At 39.9% G+C, this 22321-nt stretch overlaps 1 protein-coding gene across 4 annotated transcripts in view; it reads right to left on the reverse strand.

Moving 5' to 3' along the window:
- The window catches only part of PGM5 (phosphoglucomutase 5), a 180495-nt gene that overhangs the window by 63583 nt on the left and 94591 nt on the right, over positions 1-22321 (reverse strand). For all 4 annotated transcript variants that reach the window (XM_030920218.1, XM_030920217.1, XM_030920219.1 and 1 more), the window contains exon 8: positions 8170-8285. In XM_030920218.1, the coding sequence (XP_030776078.1) occupies positions 8170-8285 (116 nt within the window). The remainder of the gene's footprint in view (positions 1-8169; positions 8286-22321) is intronic.

Raw genomic sequence — 22321 nt, forward strand, 5'->3', positions numbered from 1 at the left:
CAGCCTTCCTCCCCTTCTACCGTTCATCCTTCTATCTTTCCACCCATCCTACAACCATTTACTTAGGGCCGAACATTTATCAAACAAATAGAGCTGAACAAGATAGACATGGGCCCTGTCTTCAGGGCATTTACAATATTGGCAAGGAATCCATGCATGGAAGCATCCAGCAAACCTCAGAAGACTGGAAAGATACTCAGGAGTCCTTGTGACACAGAATACACACATACTCGGGGCCTCATCTTGTGCAAGAAATTGCGCACATGTGAAAACAGTCAACCTCAAGAGCACCAGGCTGTACTCAGAGTTCACAGTGGAAAAATTTGGTGTGACAAGTATGGACAACTCATGCTAATGCCAGGAGCTCTGGATTCAATTCCAAATTTCTAGAAAGAGATGAATACATACAAAAGGTACATACTAAGTGCTTATTAAAAAAACACTATTATTTTTGTGAAAGACTCAACAAAATACTTACTTGGAAAAAATAAACATTGTTACATCACTTGATTTTTGTTGGCAAATTTGTATGACTATTGACATTAGTTTTTAAAGAATACATAGTCAAAAGTAATAGTGGCCGGCATGGTGGTTAATGCCTGCAATCCCAGCACTTTGGGAGGCCAAGGTGGGTCGATCACTTGAGGCCAGCAGTTTTAGACCAGCCTGGCCAACATGGCAAAATCCTGTCTCTAATAAAAATACAAAAATTAGCCAAGGGGTGATGGTACACGCCTGTGGTCCTGCTACTTGGGAGGCTGAGGCATGAGAATCACCTGAACCCAGGAGGCAGAGGTTGCAGTGAGCCGAGATAGTGCCACTGCCTTCCAGCCTGGGCAACAGAGCAAGACTCTATCTCCAAAGTAATAATAATAATCATACTGAAGGCTTGGAGATCTTCCATTCACAAAGAGAACGATTCTTCAGTATTACCTGTGAGTATTAACACAGCTCTGGGCTGTGACAATTTATATATTCCCAAAATGGTATGACTTCTTAGAAAACTAATGATAATGATGGAAACCAATAGAACATTTTCAACAAATTTCCCCCAAAACTTCAAAGTTTTTGTTTTATCAGATCTTAATGTTACTGTTTTAACACAGTATGTTTTTGTGTATGGGAACAAGCCCAGATTTCTTCAAATTTGGAACTTTAGAGGAGTAGCCAGAATGCCATTTAGATGAACAATCTTCTTCTATTTAAGTCTGAGGATTGACAAAACGTTCTCCTTTTCCCTTGTAAAGCAGTTTTCTGAGACCCTTCCCAGGAAGTGGGTACATACCTGGTCCCAGCACAAAATATGACTTGGCTTCTTAAGTGACCTTGGTTCTTCAATAGAGCAAGAAATGCAGGCTTCCTATTTTCCACGACCTGGAGCTTTCCAAGGGAGAGAAGTCCCAGCACTGACACCTGTCACCAGCTTATGACCTTGGCAAGTTCTGAGGGCTCAAGATGCTGGCAAGAGAAATTTTCACTCAAGATATATCTTTCTTCTTTTGAATCTATCCTTGGGTAAAAGCTTAGCATTCTCAGCCTGAGGCAGATCTGTATTTTGAAGCTTTCTTGGCATGAAACTACACATTTCTGGTTGGTACTCAGTTACATGACCCAGGGATGCTGGAAAAAAGCCTTCAGTTGAGAAAGCTTGGATCAATTTTAGAAGTTTCCCCCCTGTACTGAGGCTAGAATCTTCCATCTCTCCTCCTGTAGTTAGCTCATTTAATTCTGAAAACCATATCCCAAGATGGAGAGCGCCTATGATCAGCTGACTTTCACAGGTTGTGAATAAGGGTCAGAGAGGCCACATGGCTTGTCTATAAATAGTAGGCAAGGGTCTCAAATATGGGTCATCAGCCTGACATTCCTGTGCCTTTGTACTGCCACATCCAAACCTGGTGTGGCATCTCAGCACATTCTTGCTACTCATTCTCATGAAAAGCAAAACTACTGGTTTTCCCTTAAGCAATGTTTTCTATTCCTGACTGCACATGGGAATTACTTGAGGATCCGTATTTAAAATGCAGGTTCTCAGGCTCCACATTGCCAGGGATTCAAAGTGGGGGTGAGGTGGAAAATCTGCATTTTTAATAACCTTCCCTTGTGATCCTGTCACAGCCAGTTCAGTGCAGTAAGGAAGCTCAGTGCAAGAGCAGAATAAAGCCACTTTCTCTTTCCAAGGCTGGGTGGCCTAACTCCTTCAGACTTTGGATGGGGCATTTACTACTGAGTGTGGTAGAGAGAGAGAACTAGTCATTGTTTTCATAGGAGAGACTAATTAGCACAGTGGAAAGTGGCATACACTTTAGGGCAGGGGACTTGTCTTTAATTTTTTCTTTTTTTTTTTTTTTTTTTTTTTTTTTTTTGCCATAGTCTCACTCTGTCTCCCAGGCTGGAGTGCAGTGGTGCGATCTCAGCTCACTGCAACCTCTGCCTCCCAGGTTCAAGTGATTCTCCTGCCTCAGATTCCCAAGTAGCTGGGATTACAGGCGTCTGCCACCATACCCGGCTAATTTTTGTATTTTTAGTAGAGACGGGGTTTCATCATGTTGGCCAGGCTGTCTCAAACTCCTGACCACAAGTAATCTGCCCACCTCTGCCTCCCAAAGTGTTGGGATTACAGGCATGAACCACCACACCCGGCCTGTTCCACTGTAATTTAATTCAAGCAGAGAACTTTTCCAAGCTCCATGGGCACTGAGTGAGTCACTTAACCATGTCCTAGGCTTGGGGGCTTTATCTTGTCTGTCAAAGCAGCCTAAAGTACTTTAACCTGCAGAATGGCAGAGAAGGCAGTATTTTAAAGCCTTATACACTGAAAACTCTCTTGTGCTCCTTTAAAGGAAAATGATAGATAACTATAAATTGAGAGACTTTTAAAACTACCTTCAAGCCCAGCCTAAGTGTTGCAATCGGCATAGCTGTCTAAAAACAAAGCTTGCTGCAGTGTCTGTAAGCAGACATCCCACCATGCAGAATGTGCCATCCTATTTCTGGTTGACTCAAGTCCCAGTATCCAAGATGCATAGGCAAAGGGCTTTAAGAATTGCCCCCTCACCTGTATTTCCAATACTACTTTTTGCAACTCCCTCCTCTACCCTACCCTATACATCAAAGGTCAGCAAACTACAGCCCATGGGCCAAATCTGGACCTAATTTTTTGTAATTAACATTTTATTCAAACACAACCTTGCTCATTTGCTTATGTATTGCCTATAATTACTTTTGTCCTACAATGACAGATTTGAGTAATTGTGATGGAGACCTTTGTCTCACAATCTGTGGGCCTCTTGGCCCCCAAAGCCTAAAATATTTACTATCTGGCCCTTTATGAGAAAAGTTTGCTGACCTCTGCTATAGAACCAGTCTTTTTTAGACTTTTTTGACTAAGACCTACAATACATACATTTTTCCATGCAATCTGCTATACCCATACTTGCATGTACGCATATTTACATGCACACACGAACATTTCAAAAACAGGATCTTTACTGCATGAAATGAACACGTCCCCATATTCCCTGCTCTCCCACCTCTATTCCTCCCTGGACATCACTCCCTGGCAAGACCTTGCTCTTTCCTCTCTATGTGTACATCCACTGCCCCAATCCTTCTGTAAGCACTCATTTAACTTCCATCTCTCATAAAGTGTGCTTCAAATCTCCAGCCCAAAAGCACTTTCTCCTTTTGTCATCTCCCATAGCACACTTTCTACTCCTCAATTGCGGTGCTTCAAAGTTTCTGCTTTGTAGAGCAACCATCTATGCATCTCTCTCTCTCTCTCTCTCTTTCTTTCTTTTTAGACAGTGTCTTGCTGTGTCACCCAGACTGGAGTGGCATGGCTCATCATAGCTCACTGCAGCCTGGAACTCCTGGGTTCAAGAGAATCTTCTGCCTCAGCTTCCCAAGTAGCTAGGACTACATGTACATGCCACCACCTGGCTAATTTTTTTATTTTCTGTAGAGATGGGGTCTTATTTCATTGCCCAGGCTGGTCCTAAACTCCTGGGTTCAAGTGATCCTCCCTTCCTTGGCTTTCCAAGTGCATCTTTCTTATATGCCCTAAAGTGCTCAGAAATTCGGACAGGTGTGGTGCTGAGCATTTTGTATTCTACACACCGTCCAACACAATGCCTGGTACTGTGTCAGCACTGAATAAATGTTTATTGAATTGAAATAGGCAAATATTTATTACTAAAAGCATAACATGGCTTACACATGGAATGTTTATCTCTTTAATTGGAAACTAAAAGTCTATAATATATTATAAACACTTAATAAATGCTTATAAAGACAGAGAAAAGGGATAACTTGTACTTACCATTTTTCATTCCAGTTTCTAGATTTATTTTACTAACTAGTGGCAGAATTATTGTATATGATATATAATTTCTAATTTTTTGAGTTACAGTCACTGGTCTAAGCACACCAAAGAGGAAGGAAATCACTCTATTTGTTAGGGCCCCAGCAGAAAAAGGGTATACTAGTTTTGGCTGTCCAGAGCAGAGCTACCATCTGCATATCCTGAATTTAGACAGTAGTACTTGAGAAAGCTTGATATGGTCTCTTTTTGTCCCAGGAAACAAAGATGTGTGACATCTCTCATGTACTATTAATTGTAGTGTTGGTAGGGTCCAACTGATTCGTGTAAGAAGAGAAAACATCCCAGGAAAAATTCCTTCATGAAGCCCAACATGACTTGAAATACTCATGATCATTTAGAGTGAATTTGTTGTAATCTGTTTAAGTAGGACCCATAGAACTTATTCTCAGAAATTCAAGTATGAGTTAATACCAGGAAATCAATTATGATATTTCATTATATTCATATAACAAAAAAGAAAAAACATATTAATATATCACTAGATTCTGACAAGGTACCTGATAAATCCAGCAGTCATTTCTAATAAGACTCTAAGTAAATAGGAATGGGAACAACAGTCTATATAAACATGATAAAGATTTTACCAATATTAAAAAGCAATCATCAAAACAGATGGTAAAGTATTAATACTAAATCCATTGCCACTAAAATTAACTTTTTATTACTTATTATTTTGAAGATGATAGCTACTGAAATAAGATAAGAATATGAAATAAAGGGTGTATGTATGTTCTCACTTATAAGTGGGAGCTAAATGATGAGAACTGATGAACACAAAGAAGGAAACAATAGACACTGGGATCTACTTGAGGAGGAGGGTGGGAGGAGCGAGAGGAGTAGGAAAGACAACTATTGGGTACTGGGCTTAATTCCCAGGTGATGAAATAATCTGTACAACAAACACCTGTGACATTTGCCTATGTAACAAACATTCACATGTACACCTGAGGAAAGAAAGAGAGAGAGGGAGAGGGAGAGGGGAAGGGTTGTAGATACTAGGGGAAAAACAAGAAAAATATTTTATTCATAGATTATATGACTGTATATTTTAAAATCCCAAGAGAATATAGAATTTTTGGAAAAAATCCACTATAATTAATATGATATTTATATTAATAATTACTATAATTGCAACTAAGGAAGTTGCAAACCAGAGAAAAAGCATATTAATCAATAGCTTCTCTTCATACAAATATTAAGCAAATTAGAAAAGAAAATTAGGACAGCAGCATCAAAATCAAAGCAATTTTAAAGCTCTACAGGAAATATGACCCAGTTTCTTCAATGAATAAATAATAAGGGCAAAATGTAAAGAAGAGAAATATAGATTAAAAGAGACTTAAGAGATATATCAGCCAATTACAATGTAAGATCTTTTAGATCCAATTAGAACAAACTGTTAATGGAAAGGGGGAAAATGAGGATAGAGGAAATTATTAAGAAATTACTTTCGGAGTTCCACTTGTGTACTTCTATTTAGGATATGGAAATCAGTAAGAGAAAGCTATTCCCGTCCTAGCAACGGTAAAAGACCAGGAAATCTCAAACATGGTAAGTTTTCTTGTACTCAGAGATCTGAGATAACAAGACAGTCAAGTGAATTCCAAAGAGAAGCCACTCCAAGGAGAGACAGATCCTGAAAACTCTCTCAGCTTTGGCAAAGCACAAGAGAAAGAGGAGGCTGCCATAAAAAACAGGTAATAAGAAATCATGTAAGAGTTTAAAAAATTCTTAAAGGCCTAGTATAGGCTCTTACGTTACTTTAAAATCACTTGGGGTCCCAGGTACAAGGGGCACATTTTCAAGTTCTTTTAAATAGATCTCCACTGGGTCCTCACAAAAAATTAGGAACAAAGAGGGAAACTTGGTGGTACAGGTATGCAAGCAATGATCAGCTGCCGCTGGAAGACAAGAATGAAGCCCTTCCGCTCTTCAAAACCCTTCTCTCAAATGAAACAAACACTTTACGCTCCTAGGTGTACACGCTGAAAACCTTCTCATCCCCAGGTCCAGAAAAAGATCTATTGTCTCTGAGAGACGGGCAAAAGTAAAAACCCTTCTACCTCTGGGGAGAGGGTATGAAATCTTGTGCTCAGAATCCTGCACCAACACTAGTCAGAGGTCAGTGCTACCAGGGAAGGTTTAAGAGCCTGGAGATAGAACTCTATTTTGTGTCACAGACTTGCAGTCGCTACTGAAAACTAAGGGTGAAACAGGACCACTTAAAAACCTCTCCAGTACCCTTCCCCAGTTCCAGTACCCAGTAAAAACATGCCACTGCTGGGGGAATTTGAAACCTGTGGTTCACTGAAGGTTAAAACAGAAACAGTAAAACCCAAATCCAGTTCACCGCTTGACTAGGTTAACTTAACCTTCCATACTAATTGCCCCAAAAAAGAGTTGTACCCATTTCTAGGCATAAATACAATTGACCTGAATATCTACTGTTCTTATCCACATACTGTTCAGCATTCAGTAAAAACTTATGAGATCTACAAAAAGCAGGAAAACCCTAACCCTTGTCAAGAGATAAAGCAATCAACTGAACCAAAGTCAGAGAAGAACCAGAGATTGGAACTATCAGACAGGGTGTTTAAAATAACCATATCTATGTGTTAAATGAGCTAATGAAAAAGATAAACAATTACATAAACAGATGGGGAATTTCAGAGAGCTGAAAAATATTTTAAAAGAGTCAAAGATAAATGCTAAAAAAAAAAAAAAAAAAAAAAAACCAGCATCAGAGATGAAGATTTCCTTCAACAGGCTCATCAGCAGATTGGACACAGCTAAGGAAAGAATCAGTGAACTAAAAGATGTTCCAATAGAGATGATCTAAACTGAAACACAAGAAGAAAAAAGGGGAGAAATAAATCAGAACAATGACGGTAAGAGCTCATTTAGCATCACAAATTATCTAACACATGTGTAATTGGAGCCTCAGAAGGACAAGAGATGAAGAATGGGGAAGGAGAAATATTTGAAAAAATTATAGCTGAGCATTTCCTAAAATTAATGAACAACAAAAAACGACAGAGCCAAGAATTCAAGAGAATCCCACATAGAGTTAAACACATACATGTATACACCCCTAGACATATCATTAATATAATAATAAGACTTTTGAAAATCAAAGATTAAAAAAAATTGAAGTCAGCCAAAGGCAGGAGATTTTGGGGTACTTTACATACAGAGGAATAAATATAAAAATTAAATCCAACTTCTTGGAAATGATACAAGCCAGAGAACAACTGGATGACATATTTAAAGTATGTAAAAAAAGAAAATGTTTTTAATATTTTAGGTGTGATAACGGTACTGTGGTTATGTGTTTTTTCTGAACAAGAGCCCTTATATTTAAAGATTCATCTTGAAATACTTATGGATAAAACAATAAGCTACAGAGGATTGCTTCACAATAATCAGGGAGGAACATTCCCCTGTGGATAAGGTTAGAGATAAAGGAAGATTGACCACAAGTTTATGACAGTTGAAATGGAAGTGACAGGAACATGGGGATTCAATACAATATTTTCTCTACTCTTATACACTTTACAGATTTCCATAATATAAATTTTTAAAGAAAGAGAAATTTCTAAAAAGAAGAAACAAAATGGACAAAAGAGGTAAGCATATCACAACACATACTCTACTAGGTTTTTCTGACTTTTTTGCCTCTACTTAACTGTTCCTCTGTAATTCACAGAAAGTTCACAGGTCTCCAAACTGAGATCACAAAAGGCTGCAGCCACCTTCCCCAGTATCATCAACCCAACAAAGCCTACCAGTGCCAAAGCTCTCTTCCCCACACAGATTGCACCGTCCTGAGTCCATCAGATTTGAGAAGAATCTCCATCCAGCTGGGGTCTCATATACAGGGACCTTCATTGATTTGGCCACTCTGAAAAACGAAATTTGAGAAGAGTTGATTCATGTACCTCATTTTCAGTTTTTTCTCAGCAGGGGAAGTCTTTAGGATCTACTAATTCCATAGCTAGATTTCAGAACAACTTGGGTAGTGTTGACAGATTTCAGGATATCAAGTCGTAAGTTAGAAAATAATAAATAACCCATTTCAATGGTTCTCAATTTTGCTTTCTCCACCATATAGAAAATATTAAGTTAATATACAGAATATTTTTTACATTTGTTTCACTTCTATACATTTTTCTTTATCTTTTTGGAAAGAGTCCACGTGGGGATATCAGAATCTAAATTAAGAGGGTATTTGGGCACAAACACTTTGCAATATTGTTTAACAGTAGCTACTAAAGATGAACTTACCCATATTCTATGAACCAGAAATTCAACTCCTAGAAATTACTAATGACGTGTAGCAGACACTGTGATGTGCTGCTCAGATTTACCCCAACCACACCCACCCACCTGCTCCCCAGTGGACACATGCGTGCACACACACACACACTTTAGACATTTTAGGATGAAAATATGCATTCTACCAGCTACTAGGAATGCTGATTGCTGACAGCTCGCAGATGTGGCCCCTATTCTTTGCCAAAGAGACATGTCTCACCCCAAATCATGTTCCCATTCCTGGGTTAATCCACATTCAGTGACTGGTATAAAGGGTTGTATAAAGACCTGGCCTCCTTGCCCCAATTTTGCACAACTCTAGAGGGCCATTTCAGCTCCAGAGCTCCCACAGGTTCATGCCTGAGGCCTTTGTTGTGATTGCATTTCAATCCAGCTTCTCTGTGTTCAATCCTCCTTTCTCACTCCCCCATAAGTTTTGATCTTGAATGCAACTTTGATCGTGAAGGCAGAAAGGAATAAACTTCCTGAAAGCAAGTATCTCTCAGTGTTGCTTCCTGGGGAACACAGTGTACAATGTTGCTCAACAGGGTGTATATATAAGATTTTACAAGAATGATCATAGAATCACAATTTGTAATAACTGAAACAATCCTAATGTCCATCAAAGTAGAATGGACAAATAATTTGTGATATACAATGTAATACTATAAATCCTATTGTACAAACTATTGCCGCATGCAACAATTTGAATGACGCTCATAAATATAACCCAGACAGGATCTGGCTTATGATGGTTTGACTTACAATTTTTCCCCTTTATGATTGGTTTATCCAGATACTACCCCATCGTAAGTTGAGGTGCTCCTATGACTTATGGTGGGGTTGTGGTTTCTACTGAATGACTATCGCTTTTGCACCATCATAAAGTCAAAAACTCTTTTTTTTTTTTTTTTTTTTAATTGAGACGGAGTCTTTGCTCTGTTGCCCAGGCTGGAGTGCAGAGGCTGGAGTGCAGTGGCGCGATCTCGGCTCACTGCAAGCTCCGCCTCCCGGGTTTATGCCATTCTCCTGCCTCAGCCTCCCGAGTAGCTGGGACTACAGACGCCCGCCACATCGCCCGGCTAATTTTTTGTATATTTAGTAGAGACGGGGTTTCACCGTGTTGGCCAGGATGGTCTCGATCTCCTGACCTCGTGATCCGCCCGTCTCGGCCTCCCAAAGTGCTGGGATTACAGGCTTGAGTCAAGAACTCTTAAGTTGAACCATCATACATCAGAGACTGTGTGCTGTGTTGACAGCATTAAATGCATTTTTGACTTAACGATATTTTTGACTTAAGATGGGTTTATCAGGATGCAATACCATCTTAAGTTAAAGAGCATCTGTATTAAGTAAAAGAAGTCAGTAACAAAGGTGTATACACTGTATTGTTCCACTTAGATAAAATTCAAAAACAGCCAAAACTTATCAATGCTGTCAAGTTTCAGGCTCAGAGAAGTCAAGTTTTTGTTCAAAGTCTCACAGAGGTAAGGGGCAGTGCTAGAAATGGGACCCAGATCTGCTTAGTTCTCCTCATGTTCCATTCCATTACACCATCCTGTCTCTTCAAATGTCTTAGTGCCTCATGAGGGATGTAGATCTCAAAGCAGGCTAGGGAATGAGCTGATACCACAGACATTGGCCTGAAGAGTTTTATCTTCCCCATATGCTAGCAAACGAAAGAGAAAAACACCAAATGCCTACCAACAGCAAGATTTAGTCATTTAAAGGCTGTGAGTGCAGGGGATGACCAAAGAGTGGGATCAATGAGGATCTTGAGAAAGAAGAGGAAGAAAGACAAACACAGGATAAAATACGCCACATAGTAATGATTCCTTTAGGTTGGCTTTGTGGCCAGCTAAAGGAAAAAAACATCTAGAAACTCTTGCCATGGGAAGGTGAACACCTCGCTTTTCACAAACCCCAAATACAATGAATGTGCTCAGGACTGAAAAATTGTGTGCTGCCTCTTCCAGTTTGTATTGAAAATCACTTTTCAGGTGGTCAGCTGTTATTTCAAATATTCTGTCTTCTCTCTTTTTCAATGGTTTAAGAAAGATATAGAATCATGCTTACATCCTGGTAGAAACAATGAAAGAAACCATCCACAAACTGTACAGCAAAGGTAAATTTTCTTTTATCTTTATAATAACATTATCTTCATGGTCAGAAGACTATGGAAGGTCAGAATAACATTAATTTCATTGTCAGAAGCTCAAGGAAGAGAGAATAAGTCACACAGAAGCCTTCTGGGACAGCACATAGTCAAGCCTGGGTCAAAGTTAATTCAACAAAGATGAATGCATATGGATGACAAATAAAATGCGCAACATGGGGCAGAGGTGAGGGTGAGAGTGAGGGTATGGGGTGTGGGGATGTATGTTCTCTGACCAAAACATTCTTGTAGGTTCAAAGCCAAGTTGGCAGGTCTGAAGGGAGGGAAAAGGATTTCCCCAGCTCCCACCCTTTCAAATTAATCACTGTCAGGAGGTCATCAAGCTGAAGGCTGTGACTGGATTTTAAAGGACCGGATACTTTTATAACTATGAGCCACAGTTGCAGGTATTCAAGCCAAAATAACAATATGGGTAATCAAATTCCAGGATTCTGGGTATGAGTTAATTGTGTCCTAGGGTCAAAAAGGAATTTCCCACTCTCCTCCCTCTCCTGAACTTGGGATTCATTCCAAACACAGCATTCAGCAGATACCATGTGTTAGACGGGTTTTCGGCAGGAGGCCCCTGGAATCTCTGAAATCCTCTAGTACAAAAGCTGAAAACGAAGTTGCCCATGCTGAGGGGCTGAACCCTTCTCCCCAACTGCTTGCCATTGTGTGGGGGAGATAAACATGAGAACTCACTTCCTAGGAAAGGCCAGAGTGTGAAGGGAAAAAAAGAAAAGTAACCTGGGCCACATTTTTCCTGCAAGTGAGAATGAGCCTGAAAACTATGCTGGATATAACTCTTTAGTCTGAATTTTAAAATCTCCTAAAATGTGACTTAGGTTGGAAATTGTCTCAACTTAGCTTTCCAACAGTTTCTCCCACACTATTCCTTATGTGTTCTATGCTGCCAACAAGATGAATGATTTCCTATTTTCCAAATATGCCCTTAAGTTTTGTTGCTGTATATTGCCCAGTCCTTTCTTATGCTATTCATTTCTCCTGGATTAATCCTTCTTTCTCACCTCTGTCAGAACACTTCAAGTTGCCTGAAGACCTACCTTAAATGCTTTTCCAGCATAAAGCCTGTTATTTCATTTTGTGCTCTTGTAATGGGATAGCTCATACTAGATAGTTTATAAAAAATAGAAATTTATTTCCCACAGTTCTAGAGGTTGGGAAGTCCAAGATCAAGGAAACAGCATCTGATGTGGTGAGGCCTTCTTGCTGCACATGGCAAAGGCAGCAGGAAAAGCTAGCCTAATTCTGTGTAAAGGCTTTTTTATAAGGGTCTTAATGCCATTAATGAGGAAGGAGCCCTCCTGGCCTGATCATCTCTTAAAGGCCCTCTCTTCGAGTACTATCACATTGGCCACACCTGACTTTTGGAAGGAATGAAGTCCCAGCATGAATATTGCAAGCTACAAAAACTTCCAAACCATAACAAAGCCTGTGGCAAAGACTCCTAGGTGGTCAAAAATCCATCTCATCTTTTCGGACACACGGGTGGAATATAGTTCTCAAACTCCCTTGAAATTAGCTGTGGCCATGTGACTGAGTTCTAGCCAATGAAACTCAAGTTCTAGCCAAGAGAACCCCTCTTTCAGATCTGGCTATAAGATCTTTTTGTTTTCCACATTCCTTCTCCTTCTGCCAGCTTGATGTGGACAAGCCCAGCAACCTTAAAAGCCTTATGTTGAAGATAGCCGACCCATGAGAGGGGAGGACCTGGATCTCTGAATCACCATCTGGTACAGTCAGCTATGAATCAGAACACCTGTTTTTAACTTTAGGGGATTGAAAACACCTTTTTATGTGTTTGAGTGGTTATACATCTTGGGGATAGTTTTATAGTAGCAGCTACACTATCTTAATGAATCTAGTCCTTTCCTCATCACTGAAATCAATCCAACGTGACCCTTCCCACTGCAGAGCTTCCGTGGTCTAGGTCTTTATGTTCACATTGTCCTTGCACATGCTGTGTGCTGACTGAACACTTTCCCTCCACACACAAACACTATCACCACCACCAGTGTGCTAGAACTTCTATGAGGGCAGGAACTGCATCTTATATGTCTTCATGGCTCCTTCAATGTCTAGAATAAAACAGTGTCTCTCCAGACTTGTCCTCAATAAATGCTATATGATTTCAGTTGACTAATAAATATTATTTAAGGAGTTGTTAAAAGGGTTTTTAAATAGCAGGGGACTAAGTAAATCTATTTTATGGCCTTTTCTCCTTGAAGTTTTCTTTAAAATATAATTAAGTCATTTCTGCATGTTTTATCTAAATTAGTCATTTTGAGAAAAGATAATTTCTCCAGGTATTAATTAGTGGGGCTATTAGGATGTGGCAAAGGCATATCTTAGAAAGACAGATCTTACAGAAAGAGGGGCAGTGACTAAATGATCATCAAAGGTTTGAGGAGCAAAAGGACACATTATTTTTATCTTATCATTCTGATGGTCACACTATCCTTATGTGATCAAACAGGATAGTAAATACAAAAGTACCTTAAAAGTGCCCTGAAAGCTCACTAAGCATAGGGGTGCTGACATATCCACCTTTGCGCCTTATAATCCACCAGTGCTTGCCCATAGTAGGTATTCAAATATTTATTAACCCAAAGCACTATATCATTATGTATGATAAGAGTCTACCGGAATATCATATATTGATGACTCTTTGTTTACCTTGCAAGAGAGTAGCCAAATAAACACAGGCTGATCATATCAAGTGCATGAGGCATATCCAGCTGCTCTTGGAATCCTCCTTCAAGAAAGCTGTGATAGATTTAAAGAGCACAAGATCCAGGTCTCTCTTCCTTTCCTCTGTCTTCAAATGTCCACTTTCTTGAGAGCCAAGAAGAGCCCATGGTACTATTTTCTACACCTTGAACTCTCAGACCCCTTTTAAGACCCTCAAATACACAGATTAGAAAAAGATATTTGCGTCATATATATCTAACAAAGGACTTATATGCAGTTTATATTTAAAAAACTCGTATAAACAAGTTTTTTTTTTTTTTTTTTTTTTTTTTTTTTTTAAGGCAGATCACCTTAAAAAATAGGCAAAAGTTTTGAACAGGCACTTTACAAAAAAACATATTCAAATAACAATTAGCATATGAAAAGATGCTCAACATCACTAGAGATCAGAGAAATGCAAATTAAAATCACAGTGAAATATTACTATGTATCCACAAGAGTAGCTGGAAAGAGTGGTATTGCTAAGTGCTGGTAAAGATGTGGAGCCCTAATGTACTGTTGAAGGGATGAAAATTATTACCAACTGTGGTGTATTTATTCAATGTGGTATATTCACACAAAGGAGTACCTTAGGACAACAAAAATGAACTGCCTGCCATTAGATGAAACAATAAGAATGAATGTCATGCTCATGACATTGAGTAAAATAAGCCAGACCCAGAGGAATATAAACTGTATGATTTCATTTATGTATCATTAAAAAAATAGACAAAATTCATCATTGATGGGAAAAGTCAGAATAGTGGTTACCTCTCATGGGGAGAGAGAATAAGTGATCAGAATGGGGAACAAGGAAGCTTCAGGTGCTATTCTGTTTCTTGATCCAGATGGTAGTTACAAGGTATGTTCATTTGGTGAAAAATTCCTTGAAGTAAACATTTATGAGTTGTGCCTTTTCTGTATGTCCATTATACTTCAATTAAAAGTTTATTTAAAACAAAAAGCTCTCTGCAGTGGTTATGACTAAGTGCATGTTTGAATTAGCCACGTTTACATAATCCCAAGAAACAAACTACTGAAGATGGAGTTTAATAGCATCCTGGATATGCTGGTTAATGTCTAACAGACATTTAACACAACAGCCCTCAAGTTAGCTCTTCAATATTTTCACATTGATGAGTTCACTCCCAGATCCCTTCTTTGATGTCTAGCACTGCTGGCTGGGGCTGCTCTATGATAAAAGGCTTATATGAGTTTGTGCTTTAAAAGTCTGTTTAAGAAAGCCTACCTGGTTCTCACATGAATGAGGCAGAGTTCAGCTAAACCTGGTTTTCCAATAGCAATCTTAAAATCTACTCTTAAACCCATTTTTTGGATGGAACAACTCACACTTTCAGGTATTAATAAAATAAACATAAAACATGAGGCTATCATAATAAGGGAACTACAAAAGTTTTTCAACCATATATATAAATTTTAGCTAAGTGCTATTCAATCCTGGGACCTCCATTATTTCAGCCTGGTCTAAACCTCAAAATCCACATATTAAATAACTCCTTCCTTGCCTGTCTTATCAGAGAGGTTGTAAGGTTCAAATGGAATAGTATATAATTTTGCAAAATGGCCTACAGAGTTGCAATATTGTCACTGCTCTTAGTACTGGACCTTTCACTTAACCCAAAGGGAACGAAATATATCATTTAAGGAATATTTAAAAGAAAAAGCAAAAGATAACTGCATGTTTCATAGTATCTCTAAACTTCTAGAGTTTGACCAATTATAAAACAAATAAAGGTGGACCCCAACCCCATGGGCCTTTTTGCCGCTTTACCTAGAAGCTTCTCCACTTTCATTTTAGGTAAGTGTCATAGGGAAAAGGACTCTTTCCAGTTAGATCTTAAATTTTGTTAGGCAACAGAGGCAGGCAGATTTCTGAAAATCCTGGCTTTACTTGAAAGAAAAAAAACAAAACAAAAAAAACTTGGCTTTAGGAAATGGACCAAAGATCCAAGAGAAAAATAGTAAAATTGAAACTACCACACTCTCTTCAACTGTTAAATAATCTGGAACCCTACATCTGGGAAATTAACAAGTGTCTGTGTTTACAGCCTTGATGCTTGAGCACTTTAATGTAAGCTGTTCCTGGCTCTGGTTATTTTCAAAGAAAATAAATTGCCAAGGGTCTAGGGCTGGGGAATTTTAAGTCTCAAGTGCTCCAGCTAAGTTGAGAGATAGTTAAGAGACAATTGTCAGCTACCCTTCAGGCTTCCATGAGTTGTTCCCAGACTAGCAAGACATGAATCATCTTCTTATCTTTTTGTTTTGTTTTGCTTTGTATTTTCCAGGTTATACAGACCTCTTATTGAAGCCTTTAAAAAAAGAAAAGACCTATATAATACTCTTGGAAGATGTAAAATCAGTTTATTCACTCCTATAAACTAAAAGTGGTAATCACTGACATGACAGCTCCAACCCAGGAGATAAAGCATTTCTGTAAAACAAAGCTTTTTATGTTTCTTAAACTATTTTTGTTTGTTCTCTTTTCTACGTCCAATTGGCATGTTTTCTTAGTATTATGAAATCTTATTGAATCTATGTCATAAGACACAAGGGAAAGGACACATCGAGGCACTGTACATTAAATGAATATATAGCAACTGTAAATGGATACTCGCTCTAAAAGAAGAAGAAAGAACAGAGAAGACTAGTATTTGTATAATGCTGCTTCACTACTCTATGAGTAACGGTAATTCTATGAGGCATGGGTATCCATTGAAATACAATGGCATTATCAGTGTTCCCAAAGCAAACACCTGTTCCTTGCTATGGTGTTTCATACTGGATTCTGTTTCAGCAAGGCCACAGGGACTTCACTGTCTGTCCCATGTTCCATGAGGGGGGAATAAAGAATGGCCAGAATATTCTAAAAGTTGGGTCTAAATATAAGAAAAAGATTGATAAATGTAATCACATTAAAAATTATAAAATTACTATTTGTCAAAGACACTCAAAAAACAAAGTAAGCCATAGATTGAGAGAAGATAGTTGCAATGCATAAAATCAAAGGATTAATGGCTAATCTAAATTAAGAAGTCCTACAAACTGATAAGAAAAACTCAGATGACCTAAGCAAGTCACAGAGGAGGAAGACTAATTGGCCAATATGAAAATATATAGTAAATCAGGGAAATGAAAATTAAAATAACAGCCAGGTATCATGTCACATGCATCACATTAGCCAAATAAGAAAAAAAGAGGCTGGGCACAGTGGCTTACGCCTGTAATCACAGCACTTCGGGAGGCCGAGGAGGGTAGATCACCTGAGTTCAGGAGTTCAAAACCAGCCTGACCAAGATGGCAAAACCCTGTTTCTACTAAAAATACAAAAAATTAGCCAGGCGTGGTGGTGGGCACCTGTAATCCCAGATACTTGGGAGGTTGAGGCAGGAGAATCACTTGAACCCAGGAGGCGGAGGCTGCAGTGAGTCGAGATTGTACCATTGTACTCCAGCCTGGGTAACAAAGCCAGACTCTGTCTCAAGAAAAAAAAAAAAAAAAGAGGCCAGGGCACAGTGGCTCTTGTATGTAACCCCAGCACTTTGGGATGCCCAAGCAGGTGGCTCACAAGGTCAGGATATCGAGACCATCCTGGCTGACAGGGTGAAACCCTGTCTCTACTAAAAATACAAAAAAAAAAAAAAAAAAAAAAAAAAAAAATTAGCCAGGCGTGGTGGTGGGCACCTGTAGTCCCAGGTACTTGGGAGGCTGAGGCAGGAGAACAGCATGAACCTGGGAGGCAGAAATTGCAGTGAGCCGAGATTGTGCCATTGCACTCCAGCCTGGGTGACAGAGTGAGACTCCGTCTCAAAAAAAAAAAAAAATCTAATAATACCAAATATTGGTGAAGTGTCATGAGAAAAACGAAAAGAAAAAACAAAACACAACAAGATTATAAGTTGGTACACTCACTTTACACTCAGAGTTGTTTGAGAATTCCTAGTAGACTTGATCATAATCCAGCAAGCCCCACTCTGGTATCTTTCCTAGAGAAACTTGAACCCACATGCACAAGAAGATGAGGCTCAAGGATGTTTATTACCACACTACATGTGAAAGAGAAATAGAACTAAATCAGAAGCAACCTATTATCCATCAGAAAGGCACTAGACAAGCTGCAGTTTATTTCTACAGTGACAAACAGCTATAGTCCAAGGCCACCAAATTATAGAATGCAAAAGAGCCACAAAAAAGAAATTGTATGTACTTTTGTCTTGCAATATTATCTCAGACTCCTGCTATTCCAATTACTGTTTCTTCATCAATAGTTCATATTGAAAACCTAGTGGGATATCGCTCAAACTCTTTAATAACAGGTTTCAGATATTTGCAACGTTGAAGAATAAATGGGATTAAATGAAGAGACAACACCACCTGACTCAGAGAAGCAGCCAGAACCCACCAATGCCACTAGAGCTGTGGAGGAACTTGGAAGATCCCCCATAACTATGCCTCTGATGGCAGAAGGCAAGTCTGTGCGTGCTAGCTGCAGCCAAATATAATTAATTAGCCTGGGCATTTCCCAAGATTCTTAGTGCCTTTTATTTACACGAATAGAACTCAAAACCTTTCCTGTTTTTTTTTTTTTTTTTAAACTAAGAGATGGTGTTTACATTTTGTGTGCTATGAACATTTCCCCTTCCTTTTCTCCTGCTAACCTGTCCACCAATATCACAGAAAAGAATTCATCAGTCCTGTGTGTGGTTCTTATCTTTGGCTCTCTTTAGGGAGTTCCTGTTTTTTGGACAATAGATTAGTATCTCTCAGGGCCAAAACTCGACAGATTCCAGGTGGAGATACCCTGAGCAGGGTGACACGCAAACCTTTGGGTTCCCTTTGGGAATGTGAGTGTCAGCTGTCCATGATGGGTTCAGAATACCATGGATTGAACACCACATTCCACCTGTTTCATTTCATCATGTAACTCTGATCTGTGACCCAATGGATGACGCACGTTGCCATTTCCTATGAAGCCAAATCAGGTCACAGGCAGCTCTCTCTGTCTGGTTCCGAGAAGACAAGCATATATCAAGGGATGCAGAGGCAGCCACCCCACCTGAAAGGAACCTCTTCAAGACTGCACTTATCTTCCCAGGGTTTTCTTTGGTCACTCATGTTTGGGTTTAATTTTATCAGGAAGCATAAGGAAAGGTCATGCCATATTAATTCTGCTCTAATGTTGTCTTTTAAAGAAACACTTCAGTTTAATGACACATAGTTATGAGGAAAGGGAATATTGAAAATTTCCCTTTTCAATATGATGCTGCTTCAGTTCTTTGCACACATCATCCACTTAGGTAGGGATACTCCTTGTATCAGTGAGGGCCCAACAGAATTGATGGCACACTCAAAACTGAGTAATGTGAGAGTTTAATAGGTGTGGCTAGTGGAGAGGGCAAGTAACATCAGGGCTACCAGCATCCTACCCCTAGATTCATTACTGAAATACAGGGACAGATCTCTGTGGAGGGGGCTGCCTGGCAGGAACCTTGACCTTCAGAAAAGTCACGTTGCCAGCCTACGGAAATCCCACAGGGAGAGAAAGAAATCCCTGCCCGCATTCTCCTCCTTCTGTCTAGTAACTGCAGTGCTCCCAATTGCCAAAGCCCAACTAAAATCTGGAGGGAAGAGGGGGTCTCTTGATAGTCCCTGTAGGTCAGTCTGCAGGACGGGGAGCAGAGAGAAAGAGATGGAGTGGAGGTCTTGAAGGCAAATGAAAGACACCAGTACCATCCCCTCCTGGACTCAGACCACTTCCTTACTTTCCAGGTTTATCTAGCCAGTCCTCTCTTTGTACTGCCACTGCAAACCCCAGGAGTTAGACACTCAGCACAGGATATTGTGTTAGATGCTGGGACACCTAACTCCCTCTCTAATCCGTGAGCTTCTTGAAGGTAAGTGCTTAAAGACACTTGCTCATTTCATGCAAACGTCATGGGGCCCATCAGAACACGGACTCCTCCTACATTAGTATAAAGATGATTTAGATTCCAGAACTTGGTCTTAAAATATCAGTGGAAGCAAATACATGGGATGATTGAAAGTTTGAGATAAGCAGGGAGATTACAGCATGTTCACACCTATAATCCCAACACTTTGGGAGGCCAAAGATGGGGGATAGCTTGAGTCCAGGAGTTTGAGACCACCCTGGGCAAAACTCCTGGCTCAAAAAAGGAAAAATACAAAAATTAGCCAGGTGTGGTGGTGTGCACACGTAGTCTCATCTACTTGGGAGGCTAAGATGGGAGGATCACTTGAGCCCAGGAGTTCAAGGCTGCAGTTGGCTATAATCATGCCACTGTACTCCAGCCTGGGCAGCAGCAAGACCTTGTCTCAAAAAACAAAACAAAACCAGAAAGCTTAAGATAAATTAAATGATGGTGGATGAATTTCCAAATGGATTTACATACAAAGGGTTGGCTGAAAAGGTTAATAACCTTATATGTTAATTCACCAAGTCCAGTGCTGTAAATTTATTATGAAAAGCTAAGAGACTATGGTAAAAGTGGCCTCTCTACTTTGGCGGGATGTTTCAAAACCAAATGCTCATTTCGTTGTAAAACTTCACAAAGAGAGTAGAGTATACATTTCTCACATTTACATAGAGCACCTTGTGGGGTTGATGGTTTCATTCAGCACACATGGGAAAACGCTGGCTAAGATTTACCAATCAATATTTTCTTTATATGACTCTGATAATGGTGGAGTTCTAGGGAATTTACTCCCACCGAACACTTTGGAAGAGCAAGGGAGAAGGAGTATTTCAAATGCTCTTAACTCACATCAAGGGTTCCCAGCAAGATGCCTTGTCCAAAGAGCCTTGAGAAAGGAGACGTTGGAAGGGGATGCCTTGGAAGCAGAGATACTCCTCCTCCAGATCCTAACTTACACTAAGCTCTGAACTCAGCAGGGAGGGGCAGCCCTGCCTTAGCGTCCACTCTGGGACTAGCCTAGTGGGGACAGCTGGAGGCATGGTTAGTGAATGTGGCTGACAGCAAGTCTGTTTGGTATCTGAGTGACGTGCGCTCTGTTCCCCTGAGCAGTCTGGTTCTGGGGTTCAGACCCAGGGAAGGTGGTAGGGGAAGAGGAAGGAGATGGGAACAGCAGCTGTTTGCATTCAGGATCAGGCCCAGTGCTACCTGCACTGAGACCGATCCTCTCTCTGAGGGCCTAGTCGTCTCTGGGAGACAGAGACCAAAATAGATTGGTGAGAACAGGCAGTTCCTGAGATCAACTGGAGAAGCAGAGACTCCCCAGGGAGATGAGAAGGCCACTTAACTGACCCTCCCCCTTCTCTGGAGACTAAGGCAAGGACCATGTTGGTCTGTGTGGTTCCATTCCGTGCTTAGGAGAAACTTTCTACTAAGAGAAGGGCAGGGAGCTTTTACTTCAAGGACTAACTGCCAGACAACAAGCAAGCCTACTGGTGGTAGAAGGGCAAAGGGCTAGGGCTTGTGAGCTTGGAACTGCTTCAGGGGCAGAGTCTTGTGGTGGGGGAGGGGGCTGGTGAGCAGTCCCTTTAGGTCAAAATCCCACAGCCAACACAGGAGGGAGGTAAAGACAATGGAGCAGGAGGAATACCTCTCTCTCTGTCAGACCAGGGCTGAAGCCCAAGTTGTGCCTTTTGTGCTAAAGATATCCCTTCTCCAAGACCCAATAATTTATGGCTATTAAAAAGTATTGTAGCACACTGAGTTTCTCAGAACACTTTAATGCCATCTGCGAAAGCGCTGCCATAATAAATACTCAAATGTAGGGTGTTTGCAATGGGAATAATGCCCCCTTGGTATGTGGTGCCCTTACACAGTGCACATCCTGTGCAACTGGATGCAGCAGCTCACCATTGGCCTCACCTGAATTCAGGCAGAGTAGAACCTACTGTCCTCAAATCCTCTAAGGACATTTATGGTGTAGCAGGAAGTGGACTACACCCTTCAGATATGGTCACACGATGAAGAGTGGCCCTGAAAGCCTTTCACCATCTTTGAACTGTTGAAGACACAATTTTGAATGGCATATTTTATTTTTTCCAATTGTGTGCCCTGTGCAAAAGCATTTGGTGTTGGTAAACTCTGTGAACATGTGTATGTGAGGCCCCATCCCATGTCACACCAAAAATATTAAAATACATCCACATCTCACATAAAAATCTACCTTTTGCCCCAAAAGAACTTGAAAGAATTTGTATAATTTTGCTTTTGAAATGATGAGGCTACAAATCACTCATTTAATTAACTACTGGCAAGGGTATTGCTCATGCACACTTTGGAAACCTTTCAAAAGAAGATAATATATCCTACAAATTATTCTAAAGTATTATGGTGATTTCTTGAATATTAAATTTAAGAATAAAGTGACAACATGTGGTATTTTATACATATTCAATTAAGCAGTTAATCATGTTGGTGCTGCAGATGTCTTCATTTTGGAGCTTATAATTATTTTCAGGTCTTTAAGTAGGTTCATGAATATCAACAGTCCTAGGCAAGGGGCTGAAAGTGCCAATGAAGGATAAAATGCATGTGTGTATGTGTGTTTGTGTATGGATGTTCGAGTTGGTAGGTGGCTGTATATTTGGGGGACACAGAAGGATAGTTTAACTCATCAGTACCTTAGGTTATTTCTTGCACAATAAGGTTCCAGGAAGAATCCTCCACCTTTCCTACAACATTCTGCATATCTTGTTTTTACTTTCA

This window comes from Rhinopithecus roxellana, chromosome 16, assembly GCF_007565055.1.
Source record: "Rhinopithecus roxellana isolate Shanxi Qingling chromosome 16, ASM756505v1, whole genome shotgun sequence".
NCBI classification, from domain to species: Eukaryota; Metazoa; Chordata; class Mammalia; order Primates; family Cercopithecidae; genus Rhinopithecus; species Rhinopithecus roxellana.